Source organism: Petaurus breviceps, unplaced genomic scaffold (genome assembly GCF_028583685.1).
Source record: "Petaurus breviceps papuanus isolate PSGF00001 unplaced genomic scaffold, PetGlider_PUasm1.0 180, whole genome shotgun sequence".
NCBI classification, from domain to species: domain Eukaryota; kingdom Metazoa; phylum Chordata; class Mammalia; order Diprotodontia; family Petauridae; genus Petaurus; species Petaurus breviceps.
In genome coordinates this window covers 1,053,090-1,080,359 of record NW_027185782.1, presented here as the reverse complement: position 1 = coordinate 1,080,359, position 27,270 = coordinate 1,053,090, and the positions used below count along the sequence as shown (strand labels likewise).

Here is a 27,270-nt window from a genome sequence, read left to right as displayed (position 1 = left end):
ATCAAGCACAAATATAGACACAGTGGTCCCTGACCTTTGGGGGATTTCTTTTGGCAGATGTGTGTGTGTGTGTGTGTGTGTGTGTGTGTGTGTGTGTGTGTGTGTGTGTGTGTGTGTGTGTGTGTGTGTATGTGACAGACCGAGCACCGGACAGCTGAGTGCAGCCTTCAAGGGGCACTGAGGATTCAAAGAGCCTGAAGTGAAGGGGAGACTGTCCTGGCTGGGAGGATAGTCTGTGAAAAGGCATGACAGTGGACCTGTTTGCACTAGAAAAGAGTGTGCTTTGATGATAAATGGGAACCATCTCTGGCATGGTTGGTGAAGCTAGATTGTGAAGTCATTTGAATCCTAGGAAGAGGAGTTTACATTTTATCATAAGGAAATAGGGAGACACTGAGAATTTTAGAACAAGTCAGACCTGTCTGTAAAGGTTATCGTGGCAACTAGAAACAGAATGATTAGAGAGTTGAGAGACGTAATGTGACCTGAGCAGAAGCAGTGTGGTTTCATTTGGGTTAGGCTGCTTGACCTTGGTCTGCTCCCTGCCAACCCCTGTTGGAAGAGTCCTCAGGAGGAAGGGGGCAGGTGTGCAGGGGGGTGTCAAATAGTGAGATGTGCGAGGTCTAACATAAGGGGGGAAGTTCATTCCCATTGCTGTGGATCCTGGCCAGGAGACTTCAGTTTAAATACAAGCTAGTCACTTCTCATTGGGTTCATAGTCACTTCATTGGGTTCACTTTCCTCACCTGTGAAGTGAAGGGGGCTCTAAATAATTGGGCCTGTAATCCTAAATAGAAGAAATAGTAAAAGGCCCTGGGCAGCAGAGGGAGTGCTGTTTGACTTGTCAAACCTCAATGAAATAGAAGTTGGCAAGGAACACTGGAAAAGAGTGGGCAGTGGCATTGAGAAGTAAGGCTCATGATCACCTAGTATCAGTGAGGGGCAGAACTTGAACCCTGCCTTTTATGATTCCAAGGCTTTACCCACTGTGCAACACCGCAGGAACCAGGTCTTAGCTAGACAATGTCTCCTGCAGTGATGAACACAGTATTCTCTCTACTCTGCAGACACTTCATAGTCATTCAGTAAGCATTTATCAAATGTCAATTAGATGATAGGCATTGTGTTAAGCCTTTTTCTATAGAAGACATAACAGATACTTTTAACCTCAGTCTCAGTTTCCTCTACTGTAAAATGGGGGTAATAATAGCACCTACCTCCCATTTTTGTAAGGATCAAATGAGATAATACTTGTTTAAAAAATGCTTGGGGCAGCCAGGTAGCACAGCGAGTAAGAGCACCGGCTCCAGTGTCGGGATGATCTGGAGATCAAATCCGGGCTCAGACACTTAGCACCCACCCAGAAACACCTGGCCGTGTAACCTTGAGCAAGTTACTTAACCCCGATTGCTTAGGGGTGGCCAGGTGGCTCAGCAAGTAAGAGCACCAGCTCCAGTGTTGGGATGACCTGGGATCGAATCTGGGCTCTGATACTTAGTACCATACCCAGAAATAACTGGCCGTGTAACCTTGAGCAAACCCGATTGCTTTAAAATAAATAAATAAATGATGCTCGTCACAGTGCCCTAGCACATAGTTGATGTTCTATAAATAATAGCTATTACTATTATAAACATGAAATGTTAATAATAAATAGAAAGTAATTCTGGGGGGTGTAGGGAGGACAAAGCCAATAGGGGAATCAGGATAAACTTTATGTAGGAAATAATACCTGAGTTGAACCTTCTAGGAAGCTTGCGTGTGAATAAATGAATAAAGAATTTGAACTGTGTCCACACAGTGCAGATCCAGCAGCAAAGATACTAGACAGGGGGTGCTCATATCTGGCCACTGTAGGGGTCCTTAGTGAAGTCAACAGAATGTATATGTGCCTGGCACTATGCTAAGTGCTGAAGATAGAAAGAGACAAAAACAGTCCCTGCCCTCAAGGAGCTCACCATCTAATTAGGGGGTGGGGAGGTGGCAGGGAGACTACATGTAAACTACTTTGTACACACTAGATAGAGGATAAATGAGAGATAATGAAGGCCCATTACAGGAAAGGCTTCTTGCAAAAGGTGAGTTATTAAATGAGATTTAGAAAAAGCCAAGAAGCAAAGATGAAGAGGGACTTAAGGCTCCAGCTCTGGTGTCCATCAGTTCAATTCAGCAACTACTTTGTGCAAGACAAATTATTACCATATAAATATCATGTAAGTGCATATTATAATTATCTATGTGTCTTCTCACCTTACTAGACTGTAAATTCCGGGCAGGAGGGGCAGGAATCTTGTTTTATATAAACTTTGCTGTCTGTCCAACACTTAGCACAGTACCATGTATGTGTTGGTATTTAATAAGTGTTAAATGGATTCTGTAGGTTGTATATGTACATCCTGAGCTGAGTTAAAGGCATATGCTTCAGGCAAAGGCAGTGAAATGCACTGTCCTTGATTGTGTTCATTTTTTATATTGTTTTTGAGATGTATATTTTTTGTTGGCACTAAAGATTTGCTCCTTACTTTTCTTACCCCTTTTTTCCTTTTATCCCCCTCATTAAAAAAAAAATTCTCCCTTTTCTTCCTCCCCCATTCCTGCTCTCATTCATTTCATTCTAGAAGCGTTTCCCTTCTCTGGAGAAGAGGATGTGAGTGATCCTGAGGCCTTGAAGTCTTTACTTTCCCTCCAGTGGAAGAATAAAGTACATAACTTCCAGGCAGAGAAGAAGTTCAATGCAGCCGCAGCCCTGGTAGAGCCATATTGTGCTGTCTGTACTCTCTTCTATCCATATAACCAGGTAATTGCCACTTTGCTGAGAATTTCCTGTTAGCAGAATTGTTGCAAGGTGGATTTTAATGTTCTCTATCCCCTGTTGTTACTAGTTACTAGTGATTGCTTTGCTTAAAGAAGGCTCAGAGTTGAATTTTTATGGGTTCTAGAATCTATTTCTAAAAACTAAAAATCAGGTCATTTTAGCACAATGTCGTAAGTAGAGCCTTCACTGACACCTTTTTTTCTGTAGCTTGTCTTCCATAGAAGACAACCCTTGTCTCTTGAAGGTTATGTCAGGGGAAGACAAATTTTGATGGATCTCACCAAGATGGGAAGGCTTTGGTTGGTTATGTATTGGTTCCAGCAGAAAACCATATCTGTCATCTAAGAACTGGTCTTGCTAACTTCAGGAAGGGTCTCCACCAAAATATTGGCTTCTGGAAATTTTATTTTTTGGCCAAATAAACCATCTACTTAAAAACATAAAATACTGTGATCTGTATTGGTAAAAGGAAAACCCTTATTTGTGAAATCATAGATTTCACAAGTATTGAACCTGTAGATGATGGGACAAGGTAGGTGGCACAGTGGGTAGACCACCAGCCCTGGAGTCAGGAAGACCAGAGTTTAGATTGAGCCTCAGCTACTCGGCAAGTCACTTAACCTTGATTGCCTTAAAAAAGAAAAAGTGTAGGTGTAAGTGAGATGACAGTGGTGCTGAGTCAGTATGGAAAATCTCCCATGTACTTCCCCCTTCCACATTCTGTGTTGTTCTTGGAGGAAAAGTCTGTCCCTCTGACTTGGAATTTAGAACTTTGAATGAAATGGTCAGTGTTGGAAGCACTCAGTGTACATGACACTCAGCTATGTGTTCCCAATCAGGAGGAGCAGAAAGTGGTATAGATACTGAAGACACATCTTAACACTAGTTTTCCATTTTTACAAAAATGTAATTTTATGAAAACTTAAGAGTTGTATAAATGGTTAATTTTTTTTAAATATAAATTTGCAGATTGTTCTTTCCCCAAATTCAAATGCAAATACTGTATGGCCCTTTTATGGCCAGATCCTAGCCATTGGGATAGAAATAGCAACACATGGCAAATTTGTTAGATTTTAGGACTCAACAGTGTACCACTTTTAGATTCTTTTTAAGATGATTGTTTCCATCTCATTGGAACTTTTTTGATAGAATAAATACGTAGTCCCATAGGTTCTCTGGGAACTTTATTACCAACTAAAGGCTATACTTTCAAACAGAATCTATCCTAGAGCAGTCATTCAGGTATTTGTTAGGGAGAGACTTCTGCTCAGTAGGCCAAGGAAAGGGAGAAGAGGAATTTGGAACACTAAGACTCCTGGAATAGAGCACTGGCCCTGGAGTCAGGAGGACCTGAGTTCAAATCCGCCTCAGACACTTAACATTTACTAGCCATGTGACCCTGGGCAAGTCACTTAACCCCAACTGCCCTGCCCTGCCCCCTCCAAAAAAAAGAAAAAGAAACAAATTAAGAGATAATGCCTAGGTGTTGTCACTAAGCACATTCCTTTCTTTTCATTGCCAAAAAGTGCTATTGGATTTCAGAGTTTTGGGAAGTTTGGTCAAAAATAAGAATTTTCTTAACTACTGTTGTTAAGTAAAATGTTCAGAACCAAATCTCATGGTGCCTTATATGTCAAATATACATCACAAATTGAGGCATGCAGGACAACCTGCTTCATGAATTCTAAAACAGGTCCTCCCCCATCCCTACTCCATAAAATCCTCCAGCACTAAATCCCCAAAGTTTGTGCTTCCATATGTGTGAAAAATAAATTTTCACAGCTTACCTCACGTGGGGAATAGTGACAGTTTTTAGAAGAAGTGGAGGCATTGTCAGAGTGGCATCTCAGATTCACAGAGTCAGGTACCCGTTGTAAATAGGCTAGTGTTCTAGTTTTCCTCCAGGATTAAAGGAAGTACATGCATTTTGTTAGACATGCGCTGTTTCTGTGTTTGTAGGTTTCTGATTGCACATGTTCCCAGTGCACAGAACTGTGGAAGGCTGTACACCAGCAGTAGAATCAAAGTAAAGGAAAACTCACTATCAATTAAAGTTCTCCAGAGATTCCCCATTACCAAATATACCAAGGTCAGAGGTAGAAAGGAAAACCTCATGATTCCCAAAATATTCACATCAGCACTTTTTGTAGTGTCCAAAAATAGGAAGCAAGATGCATGTCTGGAGAATGGCATAATAGTTGTCTATTTGAATGTAATGTAATGTTATTCTATGAGAAACAGTGAATATGAAGAATTCATAGACTCAGATCAACTGATGCAGAGTGACATAAACAGAACCAAGGGAACAATATATACAGTGACAAAAAGAATAGAAATGAAAACTAAGATGAAACCAGGCACTGAGTTTCTGTAATAACTAAAGATAAGGAACATCTCTTGCTAGGTGTCACCTTGGCTAGTGCTCTGGACTTGAAGTCAAGAAGACCCAAGTTTGGATCCTTCCTCAAACACTTGTTATCTTTGTAGCTCTGGACAAGTCATTTAACTTCTTAACCTCAGTTTCCTCTTCTGCAAAATGATGATAATAATAGTACCTTCCTCACAGAGTTGTGAGGATCAAATGATGTATGTAAAGCACTTTGCAAACCTTAAAGTGCTATATAAATGTCGTCGTCATCATCTCCTCCTCTTCCTTCTATTACTATTATTTTTATCATTATTATTACTTCCTTCCTACTCTCAGTAGAGAGGCAGATGACTATTGGTTTAAAATGTTGGGCTGCCAGCCTCCCTCAGTGTTCCAGTTGTTTTTGTTTATCGGGGGGGGGGGAGGAGGAGGCAGATAGAAAATAACATCTGGAAATGACGGTGATTTAAAAAAAAACAAAACTTATTTTAACAAAATGGTCACAATTGTCATAAAATTGACAAATTGTCAATTGTGACAAAAATTGTCACAAAATTATCTTTATTGGAGGCCATCAAATAGAAGTTGAATGACCCTTAGTCAGGAATATTTTCAAGAGGATTCCTATGCAAAGATAGTGCATAGGTGAGGTGAGCTCAAAGATCCCTTCCAACTCTGATTTATGATTACGTAACCAGTCCACTCAGTTAATGAGGTGTATGAAGGACTACTTAGGGTTTTGTTTTTTTTTTTAAGCAATCGGGGTTAAGTAACTTGCTCAAGGTTACATGGCCAGTTATTTCTGGGTGTGGTGCTGAGTATCTGAGCCCGGATTTGATCCAGGTCATCCCGACACTGGAGCCGGTGTTCTTACTCGCTGAGCCACCTGGCCGCCCCTAAGCAATTAAGGTTAAGTAACTTGCTCAAGATTACATGGCCAGGTGTTTCTGGGTGGGTGCTAAGTGTCTGAGCCCGGGATTCGATCTCCAGGTCTTCTCAACACTGGAGCTGGTGCTCTTACTCGCTGTGCTACCTGGCCGCCCCTCTACTTAGGGTTTTTTGCTGGGGGAAGAGAATGTAAACAATAACTTAATCTTTAAGAACTGGCCGTGGCTAAAAAATGTATCGCCCCATGACACAGCAGTCCAGTGATGGGCCTTTCCAAACTTGTCAGTCAGATTGAGCTTTGATCAACAGACAAGTTGTTCATTGCCACCTGTCAAATCTTATGATCTGTTGGCATAGCTTTCTTTTTTAAAATACATTTTTATTTCATTAAACATTTCCCAGTTACATATAAAGATAATTTTAACATTTTAAAAAATTGTAAGATCTAGATTTTCTTCCTCCCTCTGTCACCTCCCCCTCCTTGGTAAGTCAGGCAGTGTGATACATGTGAAGTCATTCAAAACATATTCATATTAGCGATGCTGCAAAATAAAATCCAGAAAAAAGAAAAATAAAGTTTTAAAAAGTATGCTTCAATCTACATTCAGTTTATTAGTTCTCTCTCTCTGGAGGTAGATAGTATTTTTCATCTTGGGTCATTGTCTTGATCAAAGTAGCTAAGTTACAGTTGATCATTTTTACAGTATTGCTGTTATTGTGTACATTGTTCTGGCTCTGCTCATTTTACATTGCATCAGTTCAGATAAATCTTCCCAGGTTTTTCTGAAAGCATCCTGCTCATCATTTCTTATCACACAATAGTATTCCATCAGTCATATACCACATTCCCCAATTGATTTCTAGTTCTTTGCCACCATAAAAAAACTGCTATAAATGTTTTTGTAAATACTGTATAGGTCCTTTTCTTTGGGGTACAGACTTAGTAGTGGTATTTTTGGGTCAGAGGGTATGCAGTTTTATAGCCCTTTGGGTGTAGTTCCAAATTGTTCTCCAGAATGGTTTACAGTTACATCAACAGTGCATTAGGGTCTCAGTTTCCACATCCCCTCCAGCATTTGTCATTATCCTTTTTAGCATCGCTCTTGAAAGTTTAGGATCGGGGAGGCTAGGTGGCACAGTGAATAGAATACCGGCCCTGGAGTCAAGAGGGCCTGAGTTCAAATCTGGCCTCAGACACTTGACAATTACTAGCCATGTGACTTTGGGCAAGTCACTTAACCCCAATTCCCCTCCAAAAAGCAAAAAAAAAAAAAAGTTTAGGATCACTACTGTGCCACAAGACATCAAAGCAGTACTGAAAACCTTATGAGTACCAGTAAACATTTGGCGACTGTCCTACCTGCTGTTACCTAGCCATTTGTATAATGGCCTGACTTGTTGTCAGCACTCCTGAATAGGATATTTGGCTTTCAGTGAGGGGTTGTCTCTTGTTCTTCAACTCTTTGGGGAAGGGAAACTCTCAGATCCCAAGTACTTTGTGACCTTGGATAAACTCAGGCTTCAGTGATCTGGTTTTTTTTTTTTTTTATATCAAACATAAGTCTCTTAGAGCCTATTGAAAGCTAGTTCCTAAGCCTGTTGTTGATCTTGGAGACTTATAGGGAGTGTCCACATTTGCTGCAAGATTTCCAGCACTATGGCCAATAAGCATACCCAGAAGTGGAATGGGTTCCCTTCCTTGGTCAGGATTAGATAGTGAGGTTTCCATCATAGAAGGTTTTTAATAGGAGGCCCGATAATCATTTTTCCAGTGATGCCATTATCTGTGGCCCACATCACAAAACTATGAATTCTTTTACTTTGTTCCCCCTGACATAGAGCTGACATTTATATGGTGAATGTTTTGGAACAAGAGCCCTCTACCCACCTATTAGAGGAAAGATTTTACTTAACACTGACTGCTATGTTACTTTTTTTAAGTCCTTACAGACAGATAAAGAGACTTCCCAGGCCTCTCTGGGAGAGACCTCCTCACTACTTCAGCTTTCCAAGTGTGGACAGAAGACCAAGCCCTTGATCCCAGAAATGTGTTTTACTTCAAGTGGTGAGAATACTGAGCCTCTCCCTGCAAATTCTTACATTGGTGACGATGGAACCAGCCTCCTCATTGCCTGCGCCAAATGCTACTTGCAAGTTCATGCCAGTGAGTTAATGCACTTCACATAGGGGCTGAGGAAAGTGAGGGCTGATGGGGAAAGTACAGGTATAAGGGAGTGTGGGTGGTTGTGGTCCTCTTAAAAAATTCAGGCCTCTTTGATGTCTCTGACAAATGAGATCTGCTGGTTGGGAAATAATGAGATTGCTCAAGACACACCTTTGGTTGGTTTGTGTATTTGAAGTCTTTCTACTTATAGAGCATCTTTGAATGGTTTTTACTTGCTTTTACTTACTGTAGGTTGTGCAGGTCTGATCTACACCCACAAGGTATAGGTTTTCACATTGCCATAATATATACATTATTTCATATCACTACACAATAGGACTACGGTCCTTGTTCATTGACTTCTTCAAAAAGCTTTACATTATCTCAAGTTGATTTCCATTTTGAATTTTCTGAAGCTTCTGGTTTTCTTTGTGGTTTGGCAACTCTTGGATGCTATACATCACATAGAAAACCTGAGAGGTTATGTCACATGATTAGGCAAAAAACACAGATGTTAAAAAAAAAAAAAGATTGACCTTCTATCATGTAAGTTAAAGGTCCATGGAGATTACATCAGCACAGAAAGAAAAGACAAGCATGGTAGATGTAGTGTCTTTCTTTTTCTATTCAATCTTAGAGTGACCCCTTCTAGAAACCTTAGGGGCAGAATTTAGTAACTACTAAACTCCTGCAGAGCAGTCAGGTATATTTTCAATTATAGTTTGGGCTCCTGTTATGACAGTATTTCATTAGAAGGAGACCCTTTATTTCACTGAGTACTTTTCTACTGACTTTTCTCTTACAGAACTGCCTTCTTGAATTCTTCATGAACAGAATTGTTAAATTGATGCCCTTGGGCACCTAAGTGGCACAGCAGATGCAATGCCAGTCAGGAAGACTGAATTAAAATCTGTCCTCAGATACTTACTAGCTGTGTGACCCTGGGCAAGTCACTTAACCCTATTTGCCTTGGTTTCATCATCTGTAAAATGAGCTGGAGAAGGAAATAGCAAACAATTCCAGTATCTTTGCCAAGAAAACCCCAAATGGGGTCACAAAGAGTCAGACACAACTAAAAAACAACTGAACAGGAGCGGCCAGGTAGCACAGCTAGTAAGAACACCAGCCCCAGAGTTGGGATGACCTGGGATCGAATCTGGGCTCAGACACTTAGCACCTACCCAGAAACACCTGGCCCTGTAGCCTTGAGCAAGTTACTTAACCCCAGTTGCTTAGAGGCGGCCAGGTGGTGCAGTGAATAAGAGCACCGGCCCCAGAGTCAGGATGACTTGGGATTGAATCCAGGCTCTGATACTTAGTACCATACCCAGAAATAACTGGCTATGTAACCTTGAGCAAGTTACTTAACCCCAATTGCTTTAAAAACAAAACAAAACAAAAAAACAACAACACCTGAACAACAAAAAAATCGGGATAGGAAATTGCTTAATGTCTTTTCCCAACCGGAAAAACGCTTGGATTCAGGGGTAGGGGACAACCATGTTCTTGGTCTGCATTAGATCATCCTACAGTCACTACTCTGTGTGCTAATTTTCCGGGATTTATGTCCTTTCCTCTTCCTCTGTGCATGACTCCTTGTTGCTTCCCTGCCTTTAGGGCCACTTTGCCTCATTAGCATTTCTAAATATATAAATTAAAATGAGTTGATCTGGATATTTTTTGAATGTCCAGGAATTTGATTCGGGAAGTTAGAATAAAGCTTTTGGGTGAATGGTTGGATTTAATTGTGGCGCTGTGGTGCAGTAGAAAGAGACTCTTATTCTTCTTCCCGTGGTAAGGGTACCTTGTTTCCTTCCATAGGTTAGCAGAGATCAATCAGGTACAATGTAGTGGTCATGAAACTAGCTTATTTGTTTCTTGCTTCTGTGCAAAAAGGGAGCAATAACCCAAAGATCAAGCTTCTAGGAAAGGATGGATGGATAGATGAATGAACAGAAGTACTAAGCTAAGCCATGAAGATATAGTAGAAAAGGGAGGTCGTCTCTATGCTCAAGGAATTCATATTATAGGAGCAGCACTTATTAGATAGAAACTTTGGAATGAAGGGGAAAGGTAAGGCAGCCTTGGTGGCAGGGTAAACAGGAAGGGGCTGATGGTTCTCCATCTTACCAGCAGGACTATAGTTGGGGACTCCAAGCTCATTGAAGTGATGTGGAGCACATGTAACTGCTCACATCAGAGAGCTGGAGGGGCCTCAGACCCACAATCATGAGAAGGGAAGAGTGAGCCCTAGAGTTGGAGTGGAATGGGGGGTGGGGGAGGAAGGGTTGGAATACAGTCTAGAGGGGAAAGGAAGAATGGGTCAATCCCCTGAGCCCTCTGTCTGGGAAAGGAAAAGGAAGACATTTAATTTATATTCCCTGTTGAAGGTAGAGGAAAGAGCTATAACTTAGATCTTTGTCCTTTTTGGAAAGTTAGTATTATTCCTTCCCCTCATTCACTCACCCTGAAGTTAATTTTCATGTGCTAGCTTAGTGCTTATTTCATAAAAGTTTCAAGTCATTTTTGGAAAGAATCTTTTTGTTCTGACCTGTTCTATAGATTGATTAGGTGACCAGTAACCGTTAGGGCTGTCTTGCTAAACCTTGGGGGAGAAAATAGTAGGGAGAATTAGAGAGAAGAGAGATCAGCCTGCCGTTGTTTGAGCCCTTTGGGAAAAACCTTAGACTTGCTGCGGCCTTGCTTTTTTGCTTAGATATTAGCTGGAGAGAGGATTTCAAAACAGCAGATAATAGTATCGTGAGTTTTGTGCCAATAATTTGAAACACTGGTGGCAGTACCCAGTTGAGTTTTGCAGTTGAACTGAGTAGTATGATAGAATATTGATCAACTATTTGACCTTGGGAGAGAAGGTCACATCTACTTCTTATCAAATAAAATTACTTTTCATGGTTTCAGCCTTGTAGATAAGAGGTCACCACAGAGTTCAGCACAAATATCTTTGATAAAGAATTAAAATGAGAACAAGAGTTCAGTTCCCTTGTTGCTCCTTGGAGTCCAGGATCCTACCAGCTCTGTTTAAATGTGCTTATAGAACTAGGGTGATAACCTAGAACTTCAGTATCCCTTATCCACCCATAGACTATAATCCCTAGCTGCTCTGCTTCATGCTTAGATAAGGATTTAGATTCTAATCTGGCTTTCTACCTTCTCTAGCAGTGCATAAGGGAACTTTCCAACCAGGCAGAGCTATGTTTTGGGGAAGAATTATCCATCCGTCAGCACATAAGGGTGAAATTAAAGCTTTTCTCCAGCTTGGCTTTCCATCTCCTGAACCAGCATCATCTGGCTTTCTCCTTAGGTTGTACAACTTAGGTTGTACTAAAGTGTCTTTTTTTTTTTTTTTTGAGTGGCTATCTTGGCTTTTCTACTTGGACTGCCAATCTGTCTCTATTGGAGAATGAAACTGATGGTATAGTGTCCTGGCCATGTCTGCTCACACTCTGTGCTGTCTTTCTGTTACTTGAAACCTCCTGTAGGAGATGCATTCTTAGGACAATCACTTCCCCAGTGCAGAACCTTTCCCTTGGGATTTCAGAGGCAGGAAATAAGCACTAAAATGTCATTCGATTGCATGCAGCTCTGATGTTCCCAACTGAAATATTTATGTAGGCTAGTTTCTATTTTACATCCCTTTCTTGATTGGTTTTCCAAACCCTGAGCCAGTCAGCCCTGGGCTTCCATCCCCTTCCCCACTTCCAGGGCTTGATTTGGATTTGCTTGCATAGCCTGTCAATGACCAAAAGATCCTTTTGATGGAATAGACTTGTGTAGCCAATATTGATTTCTTTTCAGTGTATGTCTCAAGTAGTTCTTGTTTGTGGTACTGGGGTTGTTAGGAACCTAACTGTATTGATATTTTCATTTTAATTATTACCCAATCAGAATGTCACAAAAAGTTGATTTGTCAGATGCAGTAACCAGTCTTCAGCTGCTTTGATAATGAACTTTTATAACAGAAAAATGTTATAACTAAGTACATAAACTATCTTAGCAATTTTGGAATTAATATTTTAGGTTGATAGCTTGGACTTATCCAGAATCAACCCCATGTAAAGGGGATTTTAGTTTTCTTTCTCTATAACATTAGCATTTTAAATGAACCATTCCTAGCTTCTTTTGCCCCAAAGCCTTTTGTTTCACACTGTGTGCAGTGGCCTGAATTAAGGTGAAGAGGATGGTAAAAGAGAACAATTATCTTAAATGCAGTGAATTCTGGAAGGCCTTTTAAATCCCACCAACAACTGTGCCCATCAGCTTCCAATGACATAGCATCTGAGCTCTGGATCTCTGCCTTCTTTCAGGTTGCTACGGAATCCGTCCTGATCTGGTAAATGAAGGTTGGACCTGTTCCCGGTGCACAGCCAATGCCTGGACAGCGGTAACATACTCCTTACTGCCAAGGCTCTTTGTTCTTCAGGCTTTGCTCATAGGCATTCAAAAGCCTCTGATCTTCAGGCCTTTGGGGCTGAGAGTTAGAATTGGGATAGAACTTGGGTCTCTGTCACAGTTTCCTTGCAACTCTGTGATGTTAGGCATGATTGCTCCCTTCTCCAAACCTGTCTTCTATAAACTGAAAGAATTGAATTAGACAGCCTATAAGAGTAGATATGAAAGAGATAGCCTGATAATAGTAGAAAGAATACCAGATTTGGAATCGCTAGATTGTCCCATCACTAATTTTCAGGCAGAGATTGGATTACTGTGTGTGAGGTTTATTGTTGAGTATATACCTGCTGAAATACAGCTGGGACTGAAATAAAGTGCTCTCTGTGATGCTGAGATCTGGTTCACAACCTTGGTTTTGACATTTATCTCACTGTATGAACCCTGAGCAATTCACTTAACCCTTGTGGGGTTCAGTTGCCTCCCATGTTAAATGGGGATAACAATACTTGTACTACCTAGGTCACAAGGTAGTTGGGAGTGGGTTGGGTTGGGTTTGGAAGCTTTAAAGCCTTATAGAAATGCCAGGTGTTTTTGTTACTCTTGAAGAGTTAATTTAAGGATCTGCCCCCAAGAGATACTCTACTGGGACAGTGAGTAAGATCCCCTATGTGGAAGGAAAGTTGAGTGGGAACGGTCTGGTAGCTTTTACCATTAATCTGTACAATGGTTTTCCTCTGTAGGAATGCTGTTTGTGTAACCTCAGGGGAGGAGCTCTTCAGATGACAACTGATAAAAGGTAGGAAGGGTTTTTATCTTCTTTGGACTGTTTGGCCCTAGAGCTTACATATTAGCACATCATGACTCTTCCTCTATTGTGGGTGGTTCTGACTGGGAGCAGCAAGGAAGAAGAAATGATTGCTCTCTGTACTAAAGATGATATTCAAACTTTACTTTTTTTATCCTGATGGTGGTTTCACTGACCCTTCAGATACCAAGTAAGACCCAAATATTAGTCAAAGAGATTATGGTTGGGGGACAGTAACATCAGCCATGTCTAAATATCCCATCTCATAATCTGTCTTTTGAACTCCTTAACACCAGGAACCATGTTGTAGTTTTGTGAGAATAGTACTGAACATGGAGTCAGGAGACTTGTTTAAGTCCCAGTTCACCTTCTTATCTACATAAGCTTTCCTAAGCTTCAATTTTCTTCTCTGTAAAATGGGGATAATTATTGATCAGCACAGCCCTACTTTAGCTAGTACATGTCTTTGTGCAAAATGAGTAGTCAATACAGTATGACTGTTCAATCACCAACCACATGAAAAACTGTTTAGAATCACACATTAAAACAATTGTGAGATATTACTTCATACAGATTAAGCTAGCAGTGGTGCTAATTGGAGGGGCTATATATAGTAATACTGATTCACTGTTGGTGAAGTTGTGAATTTCTTAAATTCTTAAATTTCCCCAAAGATTTTGGGGAAAAAATTGGAGTTGAACAAGAAAAATTGCCCAATTGCTCATATGCTTTAATCCTGAGATTCAACTACTGGTGCTACATTCTAAGGAGATTATTAATAGCAATAAAAAAAAAACTCCATCCGTACTAAAATGTTAGTAGCAGTAGATTATTTATGTTAAAACTACAAACGAAATACATGTATAGTCATCAGGGAATGACTGAACAAGGAATGATAGGATGCAGTAGAATAGAATATTAATAATTTTAATAACAAAAAAGTGAGAGCTCACCAGAAAATAAAGTTAGTAATCAAGCTCTTCTGTGAATTGTCCAGGTGGATCCATGTAATCTGTGCTATTGCTGTCCCAGAAGTACGGTTTCTTAATGTAATAGAACGTCACCCTGTGGATATCAGTGCAATACCAGAGCAACGATGGAAATTGGTAGGTGTTTAAGCCATGTCAGACCATGTTCTGTATTGTCAAGTTTTTGTGGAATTACTATTTGCTTTCTTTGCCCAAAGGAATAGTCAACAAGTGTTTATTAAGCTTTTCTATGTGCCACATACTGCACTAAGTGTTGGGGATGCAAAGAAAGACAAATACCTTCCCTGCTCTCAATAGGTCACAGAGCCTTTATTAAGCACCAACTTTGTGCCAGCCCTGAGAATATAAAAGAAAGACAAAAGGTAGACCCAGATAATTGAAGAACTCACACAGTCTAATGAGGGAGAACATGCAAATGACTATGTACAAACAAGCTAGAGAGAGAATAAATTGGGGGTAGTCTTAGGTGGAAGGTTCTAAGATTTAAGGGAGATTAGCAGCAGAGACTTCTTATAGAAGATGGAACTTTAATTGCAACTTGAAAGAAGCCAGGGAACCAGGAGGAGGAAGAATGTTCCAAGCATGGGCAAGTCAGCGCAAAAGTATGACATCAGGAGCCAGCTTCTCGTGTGTGAGGAACAGTCAGGAGGCCAATCCAGTAACTGGACTGCAGAATACACTGAGGGGAGCAAAGTGTATAAGAAGACGAGGGATGTGGTGATGTTAGATTTAAAAGCCAAATAGAGGCAAAATTTCACTGAATGAGTATGATTCTAAAGAATAGAAATGAGAAAGCACTCCTTCACTACTTTACAGTGGGAGATCCATTATTACAGTGGCAGGTACATTGAATATATTTTCAGACTCTTTTGATGTATTGATTAGATTTGTTTAATTTTTTTTTCCTTTAAAAATATAATTTCTCATATAGGATGGCTCTGGAAGGGGGAGGGATATGGGGAGAAATTCTGATGATAACCAAAGAAAAAGATTACAAAAATGTACTTAAAAAGAAAAAAATCAAACAGGATTTCATATTTGATCCTGGAGGTCATTGGGAGCCCCTGACCTTTATTGAGTAGGGAGGTGACATGATCAGACCTGTGCTTTTATAAGGTCACTTTGGATTGGAGTGGGGAAAGACTTGGGGCAAGGAGACCAACCAAAATGCTATTCATATAACCTAGGCATGAGGTGACAAGGGCCTGAGGAAAGGATGGTGGCTTTGTGAGCAGAGAAAATGGACGTAAACTGGAAATGTGGTGAAAGTAAAAATTACAAAAATTTGTCAGTAGATTGGATATGTGGGATATGCATCAGGAGGCAAAAATGGTACTGAGATTTGGAATCCAGGAGAATGATGGTGTCCTTAGCGGTAATAAGAAAGTTGAAAAGAGAGGAGGGTTTAGAGGGAAAAGTCACAATTTGTTCTAGACATGGTGAGTTGGAGGTACCTGTGAGGTATAGCGTTTGAGATGTCTAAAGCCCAGCTGGTGCTCAGAAGAGAAATTAGGGGGACATATATATATCTGAGCATCATTTGCATATTAATGAGAGTAGGATATTTGTGAGCTAATGAGAATACCAAACAAGATAGTATAGAGTGAAGAGGAAAAAGACCTGGCACAGATCTATGAAGTGCATCCACTGAACTTAATGAAGGCCCAGCAAAGGAGGTTAAGAGGGAGGAGGAATGGGACAGAGCAGGGTAGTGGAAACCTGGAGAGGGGAGGATTGTGACAGACAGTTCCAAAGGCTGCGGAGAGATCACCAAGGTCGGGGACTGAGAACAGCTCGGTAGGTTTGTCTCTAGTGACTTCAAAGAGAACAGTTTCAGTTGAATGATGATGTCAGGAGCCATTTGCAAAAAACATTAGAATCCAGAGGAAGTAGAGACAAGTAGAGATGGCTCTCTCAAGGAGGCTACCCTGAAATGAGGGAAGAAAACCATTAGGGGGATGGTTATTAGAGATGCTTAGATCAAGTGAGGATAGGGAAGGCCTGAGTGTGTTTGTATGGAAGGAAAGAAGGGAATAAGCATTTTATTAAGCACCTACTGTGTACCAGAGCTTTACAAATATGATCTCATTTGGTTCTCACAAGAACCCTGGGATAGGTGCTCCTATTAGCCCCATTTTACATTTGAGGAAACTAAAGCAGGCAGGTTAAGTGACTTGAGGGTCGTCACACAGCTAGTCAATATCTGAGGCAGGATTTGAACTCACTCCAGGCTCAGCGCTCTATTCACCGTGCTGTCTAGCTGCCTTTATAGATAAGGCGATATTGAAAATTAGCGCAAGTAGGCAATCTGACAGACAGTACACATAGAAGGGTTTGCCATGTATTACGGAGGTAAAAGAGGAGATAATGGGAAAAGGTAGACTTCTGAGTGATGTGACAAATGAGAACTTGTGGCAGATGGCCTCCATTTTTTCAGTGAAGTATGAGGTTGATATGGTGGGGGAGGGGATACCATAAGAGGCTTGACAACTGATGATGAAAAGGTTTGGAAACAACCACTTTGTTCAGTGGGATGGCAAAGGGGGGTGTGGTAAGAGGCTTGCCTATATGATACATAAATTTGTAATGTACACAACATGGTCTGTGTTTTTTCTCCAGCTACTTTTATCAACTCATGAATTAAAGCATAGAAAGCAGATAGTGGCAATAATCAAAGGCTGAGGTTTGAGTAGAGGCTAGTGTAGAGTTGGCTAGAAACTTGAGAGAGGGAATGGAGGAGAAGGTAGGCAGAGGAAAGCCATGTCCTGGGAAAGAACAGAGGGGCAGAGGGCCTGGAGACCACTGTGAAGATAAAGAAGAGATCCTGTATCATAGGGAAAGGTGAAACAAGAAAAGACCATGGTCAACTAAAGGAATTTCATAACACCCAGAGATACGTCCTCATTCATCTACCATGCCCTCCCCCACTCCCTATGCACACACATAAAAGAAATTCATATACCAGAGCTGGGTTTGCTATAGTTAAATAGGGGCTTGCCTTACTGATTCAGTGTATTCTTTTGGCCATTTTTTCTGTGGTGGTAATCTTTTCTCTAGAGATAGTTTAGATAGTTTAGTCCAGCTACCTCATCTTCCATGTGAGTTTTTACCCAGAGGTAAATGCGAAGGAAGGGCTGAGGATTTGGTATTCAGACTCTCACATGTCCACTCGGGGGCAGTATCTCCTGCGTGGTGATTGGCTTCTCAGGATGTTTTCATGGTCCTCTGTACCAGTAGACACCTGGGAGCTGCCACCAAAGAGGAGACTGCTACATGAGGAGGGTACAGAGGAAGAATGTGCTATACCTTTAGGGGTGCCCAATGCATTGGAATGTCAGACTCATGGTTGGGCCCAGGTCAGTTGTTGGTCTGCATTGGAGGGATGCATGTGGACGAGGTAGTGTTTGGGAAGGGGAAAGAAATTCATTAAGCATGCAGCCACCAGATCCAAGCCCAGCCAGGCATTGGATGGGTTATTACGAAGAGGCTGTGTTGGCTTCCAGAGTTATTCCTCTGTTGTGTAAATGGGTTTTGTACACAAATGTGGATGTAAAAAGCATTCATTATTCAGGTGGAGTGATGGAGCAATGCAACGCCCGAGTGATAAATCCTCTCGCACAGGCTCTTTATGGATCATCTGACATTTCCAGCATGCATCCTCTTCATTACCAGCACTTGTAACGATGAATTAAAAATCCTTTTACACAAGGCTCGCTTGTACTGCTTAATGGGGCCTCACAAGGAAAGCACTTAACTCCTGCAAGTCTGCCCACCAGCAGCCTAGCACCATTTTGCTTACCTTGTATCTCCTCCCATTGCTCATTCCAGGCCCAACCCTCTTGATCTGATTATGGCATGTCTGTGGCTAAGAAAGATGACTTCACAGGGCTGTGGTTTGCACTTACTATACCAGGATCCCATGTAGGAAAGAAAAATGTGAACGCTTAGCAACTTAGACCTGACCCAAAGCACCTTCTCAGGCTGCCTACTGATAACCAGCTCTCATTGCACTTTAAGAGAACCCACACCTGATGGCTTAGCCACTCGTATACAAATGCATTTCAGATCTAACCCGTCTTAGCCGAGTTGAGGAGCAACCAGAGGCTAACTACTGCTTACTGTGCCCATCAGTGGTCTGATTTGATTGGGCAGTTCATGGCTGGTCACTAGCTTCTGCTGTAGTTGAGAGTTTATAGCTGGTGTATGGGATTTCTTTATTTGAGACATGATGGGCTTCTGTGAAGAACTGTTAGGTATGAGAAGCAGTGTCCCATTTATCTGTTCTTAGAATGTCAAGTACATGTGAAGTCTGCAAGGACTTTGGGCCTGGTTCTCGATAGAAAGGAGGTTGTTATTCTATGCTCTGATACTAGGAATGTTTATTGACTAAATCAGATCACCTGTCTTGTACACCAGTAAAGTAAGCCCGTCTGTTCTCTCACACTACTTGCTGCTTTCTATAATTTTTCGTGCAGTTTCTTTAGTTTGTAAGATCACACTAGTAACATGGTGCCCACTAGGAGTCACTAGAGGCCTACATCAGTAAGTACCAAATGGCTCCTCTTGAAGCCCAGCTACGTGCATCATGGTTCAGTTTTCCATCCAAACCTGCAGCCCTCTCTTCACATGTTATTAACCACATAACTACATATCTCATTCTTAGTGGATAACCACTTGAATTCAGCTCCTGTGACCTTCAAAAGGGACCACTATGGAGTGGTCATAGGATCATAGCATTTAGAGATGAAGGGACCTCAGAAGCTATCCAGTTCAGTCCATAAATGAGTGAATCTCTTCTACCACATCCCTGAGAGTTGGTAATCCAGGTAAAACCTCTTCTGAGAAGGAGGTTGCTACTACCCGAACCCAGGGCAGACCTTTTCACTTTCATATAGCTTTATTACAAAGTTTTTTCTTAATATCAAGCCTAATCTTCCCCTGCATTTTCTTCCAAAGCATTACTCCTGGTTCTCCCATTTGAAGATATTACTAGATCTCTAAGATTATTACTAATCCTGAATAGATGGGGAAAAACATTTTGCTACCAAGATATTTGAAACCATAGCCTGTTAGCCAAGCAAGCTGTAGAGGTGTGGTCCTCTGCTCTGAAGCTATGTTTCCTCACATTGTTTTCCGGGAGACTGATAACTCTTTCCTGAGGTGCCTTCTGGCCTGGATCTGATTGAAGGGGCATGAATAGAGGAGATTCAGGGAGCAGTGTCTTTGAAGAACCCCAGAGTATCTGAATGATCAATATCAGTATATAGTGTGCATTAAGCCCATGTGGCTTCTTACAGTGCAAGGTTCTCTTAACCCATCCAGCCATGTACTGTTATAAGAAATGGTCTTTGCATGCCCCCTGATTAATGGTATATTATGGGCCTGAGTTTAAATTATTTATGACGTGGAAATTCAGAATAATTAGCTGTCATTCCTCAGTGGAGTAAATGAATTGTAGTGTTCATCATGCTGGAGACAACCTATTCTTCACTCTGTGCTCTGATCTGATTTTTCACTATGCCTTTGCTCTAAGCATTTTCTCTCATGAGCATGACTAGCTAGGTTTGGCTCTCATCCCTACAAAGTCTTTGGATAGCTACTTCTTTTCCTTTCCCAACTTTCAGATTCCTTAATTTCCTCTTCTGGACACTATAAGGGTGGTTCTCTTCAGGCTGTAGCCAGCCTACTTATTAGTGATTTGTTTAAATGAGACATGCAGAACTGGTCATTCTTGTTGTCTGTTTTGTGGAGGAGTCTGGCTGTGACCTGAGTTCTCTTCAGTACCTTCTTCGTTTTGTGTTGGTGGTGCCTATCACAGCAAGGAAAATCCTTGGGACTTGGAGGTCAATACTCCCTCACGAAGGAATATTGAGCATGTTGTGTATCAGCGCTGGCCCTGTTGGTGAGAGGATTTTCTATTGACAGTTTAGTAATGAGATCTCATCACTATTGATTCCAGTGTGGGGCTGCATTCCTGCTGAGCCCTTAGCTGGAGTACTTATCTAGTATTTGAACGCAGTTTACAGAGTGATAAAGGAGACACTTATTAAAATACTTGGGATGACATTTAGATAACATAAAGGAGTCTGGCTAGTTCGTAGGATTACCACGGCATCCACGTGCAGCAGGGGGGTGGGGTGGGGTGTGTGATATACCCTGATGCCCCTGTAGTGCTCGTTGGCCATGTATACTAGGGTAAGGGACACATACACAGCAAGGTATTCGTTTTCAGATATGTAGGTGATGTTATGTGGTTCAGCAAGGATGAAGCCCTTCATCATAAGGGGACTCTTATTTTGTGATGCTTTTTTAAAGGCATTTATGCAAAAACAACTTTCTATGGAAAGAAAATCAGAACAATTCCTTTGAAGCCTGATGAAAGCTCCCAAAGGAAGATCAGAACTGAGACAACTGTGTGGTCTGAGGCAGTTCCTTGGAAGGGATATAGCTAAGCCTTTGATTTTGTCAGAAGACCTTTGTTATCAGTCAACAAGCTGTACTAAGCACTGAAGATACAAGGAAAGACAAAAGTGCAGTCCCTGCCTTCAGGGAGCTCACATTCTAAAAGTGGAGACAACATGCACAGATTGTACATATTAGATATGTACGGTGTAAAGGGAAGCCTCTCCCAGAGGGAAGGCATTAGTGGGAGGGGGGAATTGGTAAAGGCTTCTTATAGAAGGTGGGATTTGAGTTGAGACTTGAAGGAAGTCATTGAAACTAAGAGGCAGATTTAAGAAAAGCCAGTATTCCAGGCATAAAAAATGGCCAGGGAAAAGATATGGAGTCAGGATGGAGTGCAGTGTGTGAATAGCACCAAGGTCAGCACCACTTAGTTGTAGATTATGTTCAGGGTGGTAATAGGCAGTGCAGTGGATAGAGTGCCCAGCCTGGAGTCAGAAGCCTCCTTTTCCCAAGTTCAAATCCCACCTCTGGCACTTAGTAGCTGTGTGACCCTGGGCAAGTCATTTAACCCTCTTTGCCTCAGTTTCCTCATCTGTAAAATGAGCTGAAGAGGAAACGGCAAACTATTCCAGTATCTCGCAAGGAAAACCTGAAATGGAGTCACAAAGAGTTGGACATGATTGAGATAGTTGAGCCACCAGGATAGTAAAAGTGAGAATCCTGGAAAGCTAGGGAGAGATTTCAAAAACCAATCCGAGCATTTTACATTTGATCCTAGAGGTAATAAGGAACCACTAGCTTTTGTTAACTAAAGGAGGGTGAAGAGTGACATGGTTAGACTTTGATTTTTAGGAAGTTGTTTTGGCAGCTGAGTGGAGAATGGATTGGAGTGTTGAGAGACTTGAGGCAGGGAGATAAATGAGAAGTTATTGCAGTAGGGCAGGCATGAGGTGAGAAGGAGCTTATGCCAGACTTGCAGTTGAGTGGGTGGAGAGAAGGGGGCAGATTCCAGAGGCTTTGAGAAGGTAGAAGGGACAAAGTTGGGCAGCATAGTGTATGTGTGGAGTGAATGCAAGTCAGGAGTCAAGGATGGCACTAAGGGTGCAAGCCTAGGGGAGTGGGAGATGCTGGTGCCCCCAGCAGTAGAAGAAGGGAATGACTGAGTAGTGTTTTGGACATGTTGAATGTGAGATGTCCATGGGTCATCCTGATGTCCTAGAGGCAGCTCTGCTAGTGACCCTCTGTTTAGTCTTGAGCAAGTGGTTTCATCTGTCTGTACATCATTTTTCTTTACTGGAAAATGATATGGTTAAACTAGAATGATCTCTGAGCCTCCCTAGAGGCCAGGGGGAACCTGAGGTTAAATTCAGCCTCAGAGACTTAATAGATGTGTGACCCTGAGCAAGTCAACTTAATCTCTGTGTTCCTCAGTTTCTTCAACTGTAAAATGGGGGTCATAGTAACACCTACTTCCCAGGGTTCAAATGAGGTAATAATTTGTAAAGTGCTTAGCACAGTTCCTGGAACAGAGTAGACACTTAATAAGTACTCATTCCCTTCCTACTTCCTTTCCCCGGCGGACACTAGAATTAAAAGAAAGGCTTCCTGTAGAATTTTAGTTGGGACTTGGAGGAAGCCAGGGAAACTAAAAAGGAGGAAGAACATTCCAGGCATGGGGACAGACAGAAAATGCCTGGAATCCAAAAGGATTTGTGTTTAGGTAAAAAGTTTTTAGTTGACTAATTAATCAGAGTATTTCTCTGTAAAAAAAACAAACAAACCAAAAAACAAGATTTCTCTGATTGTGTCACTTCAGAAATGTGTTTACTGTCGAAAACGGATGAAGAAGATATCTGGAGCTTGCATCCAGTGCTCCTACGAACACTGCTCTACTTCTTTCCATGTGACCTGTGCCCACGCAGCTGGGGTCCTGATGGAGCCTGATGATTGGCCCTACGTCGTGTCTATCACTTGCTTTAAGCATAAAGCAGGCAGCCAAGGTGTAAGTGCTTTTTGGTATAAGAACTTTCATTTTTTCTGAATCTTCATCAGTGCCTGTTTGGGTTGTTGAGACAGTGACTTCTCTCTGTTTTCTAGGTCCAGTTTCTAAGGGAAGTGTCATTGGGCCAGACAGTTATCACAAAGAACCGCAATGGCCTCTATTATCGGTGCAAAGTAATTGGCACAACCACACAGACATTCTATGAAGTGAACTTTGATGATGGTTCTTACAGTGACAACTTGTACCCAGAGAGCATTATTGTGAGCAGCCTTGAGATGTTTTGGTGGGCTTGTTGTGGGAAGGGAGGAGTGAAATGTCACCTCATCCCTTGATGAAAGAGGCTTGTCGTTAATTAGCCAAGAAACTGCTGGTAGTGGGTAAAGTGAAGACTGGCACCATGTGTCTCTTCCCAGGTCACCTTCAGGAGCATTGTGCTATGGCCTCTTCTTTACCTTGAGACATCCACATTTATGCACCTTCAAAGTGTTCCTTTGTTTTACACAAAATTCAAGCAAGACAATATTCAGTAATTACGCGAGATATAGAAAAAGACTACTCTGCAGACAGTAGCTGGCCAAGGGCAACAACTCTGTTTACTGTCTTGAGCTTGTCATCCAAATATCACAGTTCCTGATTCTCTGACCTGTCAGGCCTGTGAGCTTGGGATAGTAGTATTTAAACTTTTCCTGATTCAATTAACTCCTCATTTATATATATATAGCAGTAAATAAGCATTTATTTAGTGCCTAATTTACAAAACTCCTTGGGCTAGGCATTGGGAGAAATACAAAGATAAATACTACTTACCTCAAATAAAGCTATTCATTTTAGAAAATGGTGGTTTATTGTGATCAACAGAATCATCTTGGCCACAGTTGTAAGTGCTAGGTAGCATTAAATCTTGGGCACAAATGGATAGCAGTAGGCAAAGACTTGTTTACGTGTGCCTTTTCACCTTAGGGATATGTGTGCATTGCCTTTTAAACTGTATTATTCTGTCAACAGAGCAGAGATTGTATCCAGCTGGGACCCCCTCCTGAAGGGGAGTTTGTTCAGCTCCGGTGGACTGATGGAAATATCTATAAAGCCAAGTTCATTTCAGCTGTGATCAGTCACATTTATCAGGTAAGAAGGAAGAAACTCCTGTATCTGTCACAGTCTCATTTACCCCTCCCTGACCTGGGTTGATTTGGGGGGGGGGGGGCAGAGTAGATAAAGAGAAGACAGTCTATTTTTGTAGTATTAAGAAAATTCATTGGTAATGGAGAATAATGACTAAGGGATTGTTTTTCAGCTGTCAAGAATGAATCTTTCACTCAGGTAGTCTTCCTGTGCCCTCTCACAACATGGAGCTGATGCTGGGATTTCCAAAGGGTGGCCACAGAACACAAGCTCTGGCAGCTTCTGCCAAGTTAACAAATCTTAGGTAGTGATGACAGTCAGTGTGTCTTAAGTATTGACTGAGCCCAGAAAAGCTCATCATCACAAAATTGGTCCCTGAATGTTTTTTTTTCTTTTTTGATACCACTGCTCACCCAGCAGTGGTCTGGATGGTTTTTAATCTGCACTGGTGGTCAGGAGCACCTGCACCACGGAAATCACCCAGCTTTGAGATACTGCAGCAAGGAGCAAAGACTGGCCATCTTGTTCTTTTTGCTCATCTTCCAGGGCTGCATTGCCCTGTATGTAGCACCTCTATGGCCTCACTACAGGCTGAGGGTCCTGGGTGCTCTTTATGGCACAATCTGTAGCCCTTTGAAGTAAGTCTGAAAAGGAGGGGTTGGGGATGGAATACCGTTGGAGCACTGTCATCACGTTGGTGCTCTGATGAGACCATGCCTTGGTCCTATGAAAGATCTGAGTTCATGACAAGACGCAATGAGGAAAACCCCATTCCCTGAAAGAATAGCAAGCAGTTTCTTTATTCTCTCTGATTAATGAGCACCTTGGGCAGACTCTGGTTTTCCTACTTCAGGGTTGGACCAGCCAGCCCTGACATGGATAGCTCTTCTTCTTGATTCTTTTTATTTCTGCCTGGGCCAAGAGCAAAGAACTCTGGAGCCACTGGAGACAGAAACATCTACAGAATGGAGCAGTCCACTTATTCTGATGTGATGACGAAGATATTCCCATAGCCCCATGCTTTTGAAAAGGGGGTTGGGTAGGAATAACTCCAAACAGGACACATGGCCCATATAGTTTGCATTTGGTTTGCATGTTCTCTATAGTTATTCTAATAGCATATTTGCTATTAGAATTATGTTTTTCGTTTAAGCTAATGTTAATTTGTATTTTCCAAGCAAGGATTGTCAGGGTTGACATCTCTTTGAGAATTTAAAATTTGTAGTAGGTGACAATTTGGAGAGTAGCTCTGGTTTTGTTAACCTTTCACAATTTTAAAATTACCCAGCTTTATTTTGGTCATCAGATTGGGTATGGGACCTTTAAAAAAACCCTCCATGAAGGAGGACTTGGCATCAGAGAACCTGGGTTCTAGTCTTTATTCTCCCATGGGTAAATCACTATACCTCCTCTATAAAGTGAAGTTGGTCTCCTCTCTACTTGAAGTTCCATGTGATCTTAATTTAGTTAGACCCCCAGATACCTTTCTGTCCTCTCTCCAATGCCCATGTGTGATCAGTGCCCTGTTACTATTGGAAGCTTTCCCAGTTGTTCCAGAGTAGCTCTCTGTTATCCCTCTTCAGCTGATTATCTTCCTGTCTCTAATTCCCAACAACTGCAGGTTGGTGAAAGACCTTTTGAGTTAATGCCATATGAAGATCAGTTGAAGGGTCTGGGGGCATTTATCTTATTGAATGAGAAAACAGAGAGAAGCATAGTAACTTTGTTCAAATATTTGCAGGACTGTCATGTGGAAGAGAGATTAGACTTAGTCTTCTTGGCTCCAGAGGTCAAAACCAAAAGTAGTGGAGAAAAGTTATACAGAGGCCAGTCAAGGCTTGGGGAGAGGAGTAGTTCTCCCAAAATGAGATTGGCTGCCTCTGACATCAGAGTTTCTCTCCCACTGTAGGCTTTGATTTGATGATGCTTTGTGAGGTGTACTGTAGAAAGAAATCTTTGGGGATGAGTGGGGACTATCAGGATGACCACCCATTCTGCTCCAACTCAGAAATTCAGTGTTTCTGTGATCTAGGTTCTCTCTCTGGACATTTTCCAGCTTTTTAATATCCCTCCTAAAACATGTTACTCCACAATGAGCCCAGTATTTCAGTGAGCTAACCATGCCAGAGTTCATAGTCTAGTCACTGGATATACAAAGGCCAAAGTGAAAACAGGTCCTGCCCCCCCAAGAAATTTACAGTGTAGCCAAGGGAGATGGCATTTACACGAACAAATATGTACAAAATAGATACCTGGCAAAGCTGGTTTGACTGGACTACTATGTGTATGCACTTAGGTTGGAAAGGTAGATTGGGATCAAGCTCTAAGGGCCTTAAATGCTAAACCAAGGGTATTTATATTTGATCTTGGAGACAGTAGCAGCTACTGGAGTTTGTTACCTAGGAGCATGGCCTGGTTAGATTTATGCTTTAGAAAAACAATGCTGGCAACTATGTTAAGAAAATAAAATGTAAATATGGTTGCTTGGGGGAGGTGCTTATGGGAACTTTGTGAGGAAGTTACCATTACACCTTCGAATTTGACATGGATTAAGAGAGGAAAGTTAGGCATATTCTGACATGCAGCCTAGATTTTGAGAGAGCAGATCTCAGAGGAATGAAATGATAGAAAAGATGCTTAAAATTCTATAGGAATTGTCATTCTAAGGGGCATGAGAAATTTGCTTCAGTGAAACTGAAGACACAACAAAGGGGAGCTATTTAAAGAGATGGATACATGGGGAATTCACTGATACTTAGATTAAAAAAAATTTTTTATTGATAACATTTTATTTATACAACACCTTCACTGCCAAATATATTCCTCTTTAACCCCCTTCCCTAGTGAACTATTTCTTGTAAGAATGAATAAACAAAAAGAAAGAAAATGCATTTAATCAAAACCGACCAAAACATTTTGGGGCAGTGGGTAGGGGAAAAACAGGGAGAAAATTTGTAACTCAAAATCTGGCAGAAATGAATGATATATGGAGATTGACCCATCCTTTCTCCTGCCCTTAAGCCAAAGAGTCCCTGTAGTCCCTGCTTCAGCTCTGGCATCCCAAAGAGAAGCCCTGCCTATAAACTAGGCTAGTGTCCCCGAACAACAGTGCGTCCTCCCTCCAGTGGGGAGTATGCCCAAGTCTAAGGTAGACCCACTCTGGTCTGGCCAAACTGGAAACAACGTCCCAGCAACCCTTCCTAGGTGCTTGAGGGGAAAGAACCCAGCATACAGGGAGATAGGGAGGAGGTGAAAGGAGCTTACTGGGACTCCAAGAAAGCTTGAGACCTTGGACTTTTCTC

General features: G+C 41.6%; 1 protein-coding gene across 9 annotated transcripts in view; it reads left to right on the top strand.

The window, feature by feature from the left end:
* KDM4B (lysine demethylase 4B) overlaps positions 1 to 27,270 on the top strand; it is a 286,229-nt gene that overhangs the window by 244,632 nt on the left and 14,327 nt on the right. For 8 of the 9 annotated variants that reach the window (XM_069086768.1, XM_069086769.1, XM_069086770.1 and 5 more), the window contains 8 exons: positions 2,619 to 2,797; positions 8,013 to 8,235; positions 12,561 to 12,637; positions 13,386 to 13,441; positions 14,448 to 14,556; positions 22,661 to 22,846; positions 22,942 to 23,106; positions 23,852 to 23,971. In XM_069086768.1, the coding sequence (XP_068942869.1) occupies positions 2,619 to 2,797; positions 8,013 to 8,235; positions 12,561 to 12,637; positions 13,386 to 13,441; positions 14,448 to 14,556; positions 22,661 to 22,846; positions 22,942 to 23,106; positions 23,852 to 23,971 (1,115 nt within the window). The remainder of the gene's footprint in view (positions 1 to 2,618; positions 2,798 to 8,012; positions 8,236 to 12,560; positions 12,638 to 13,385; positions 13,442 to 14,447; positions 14,557 to 22,660; positions 22,847 to 22,941; positions 23,107 to 23,851; positions 23,972 to 27,270) is intronic. The other variant, XM_069086763.1, reaches the window with a different exon arrangement.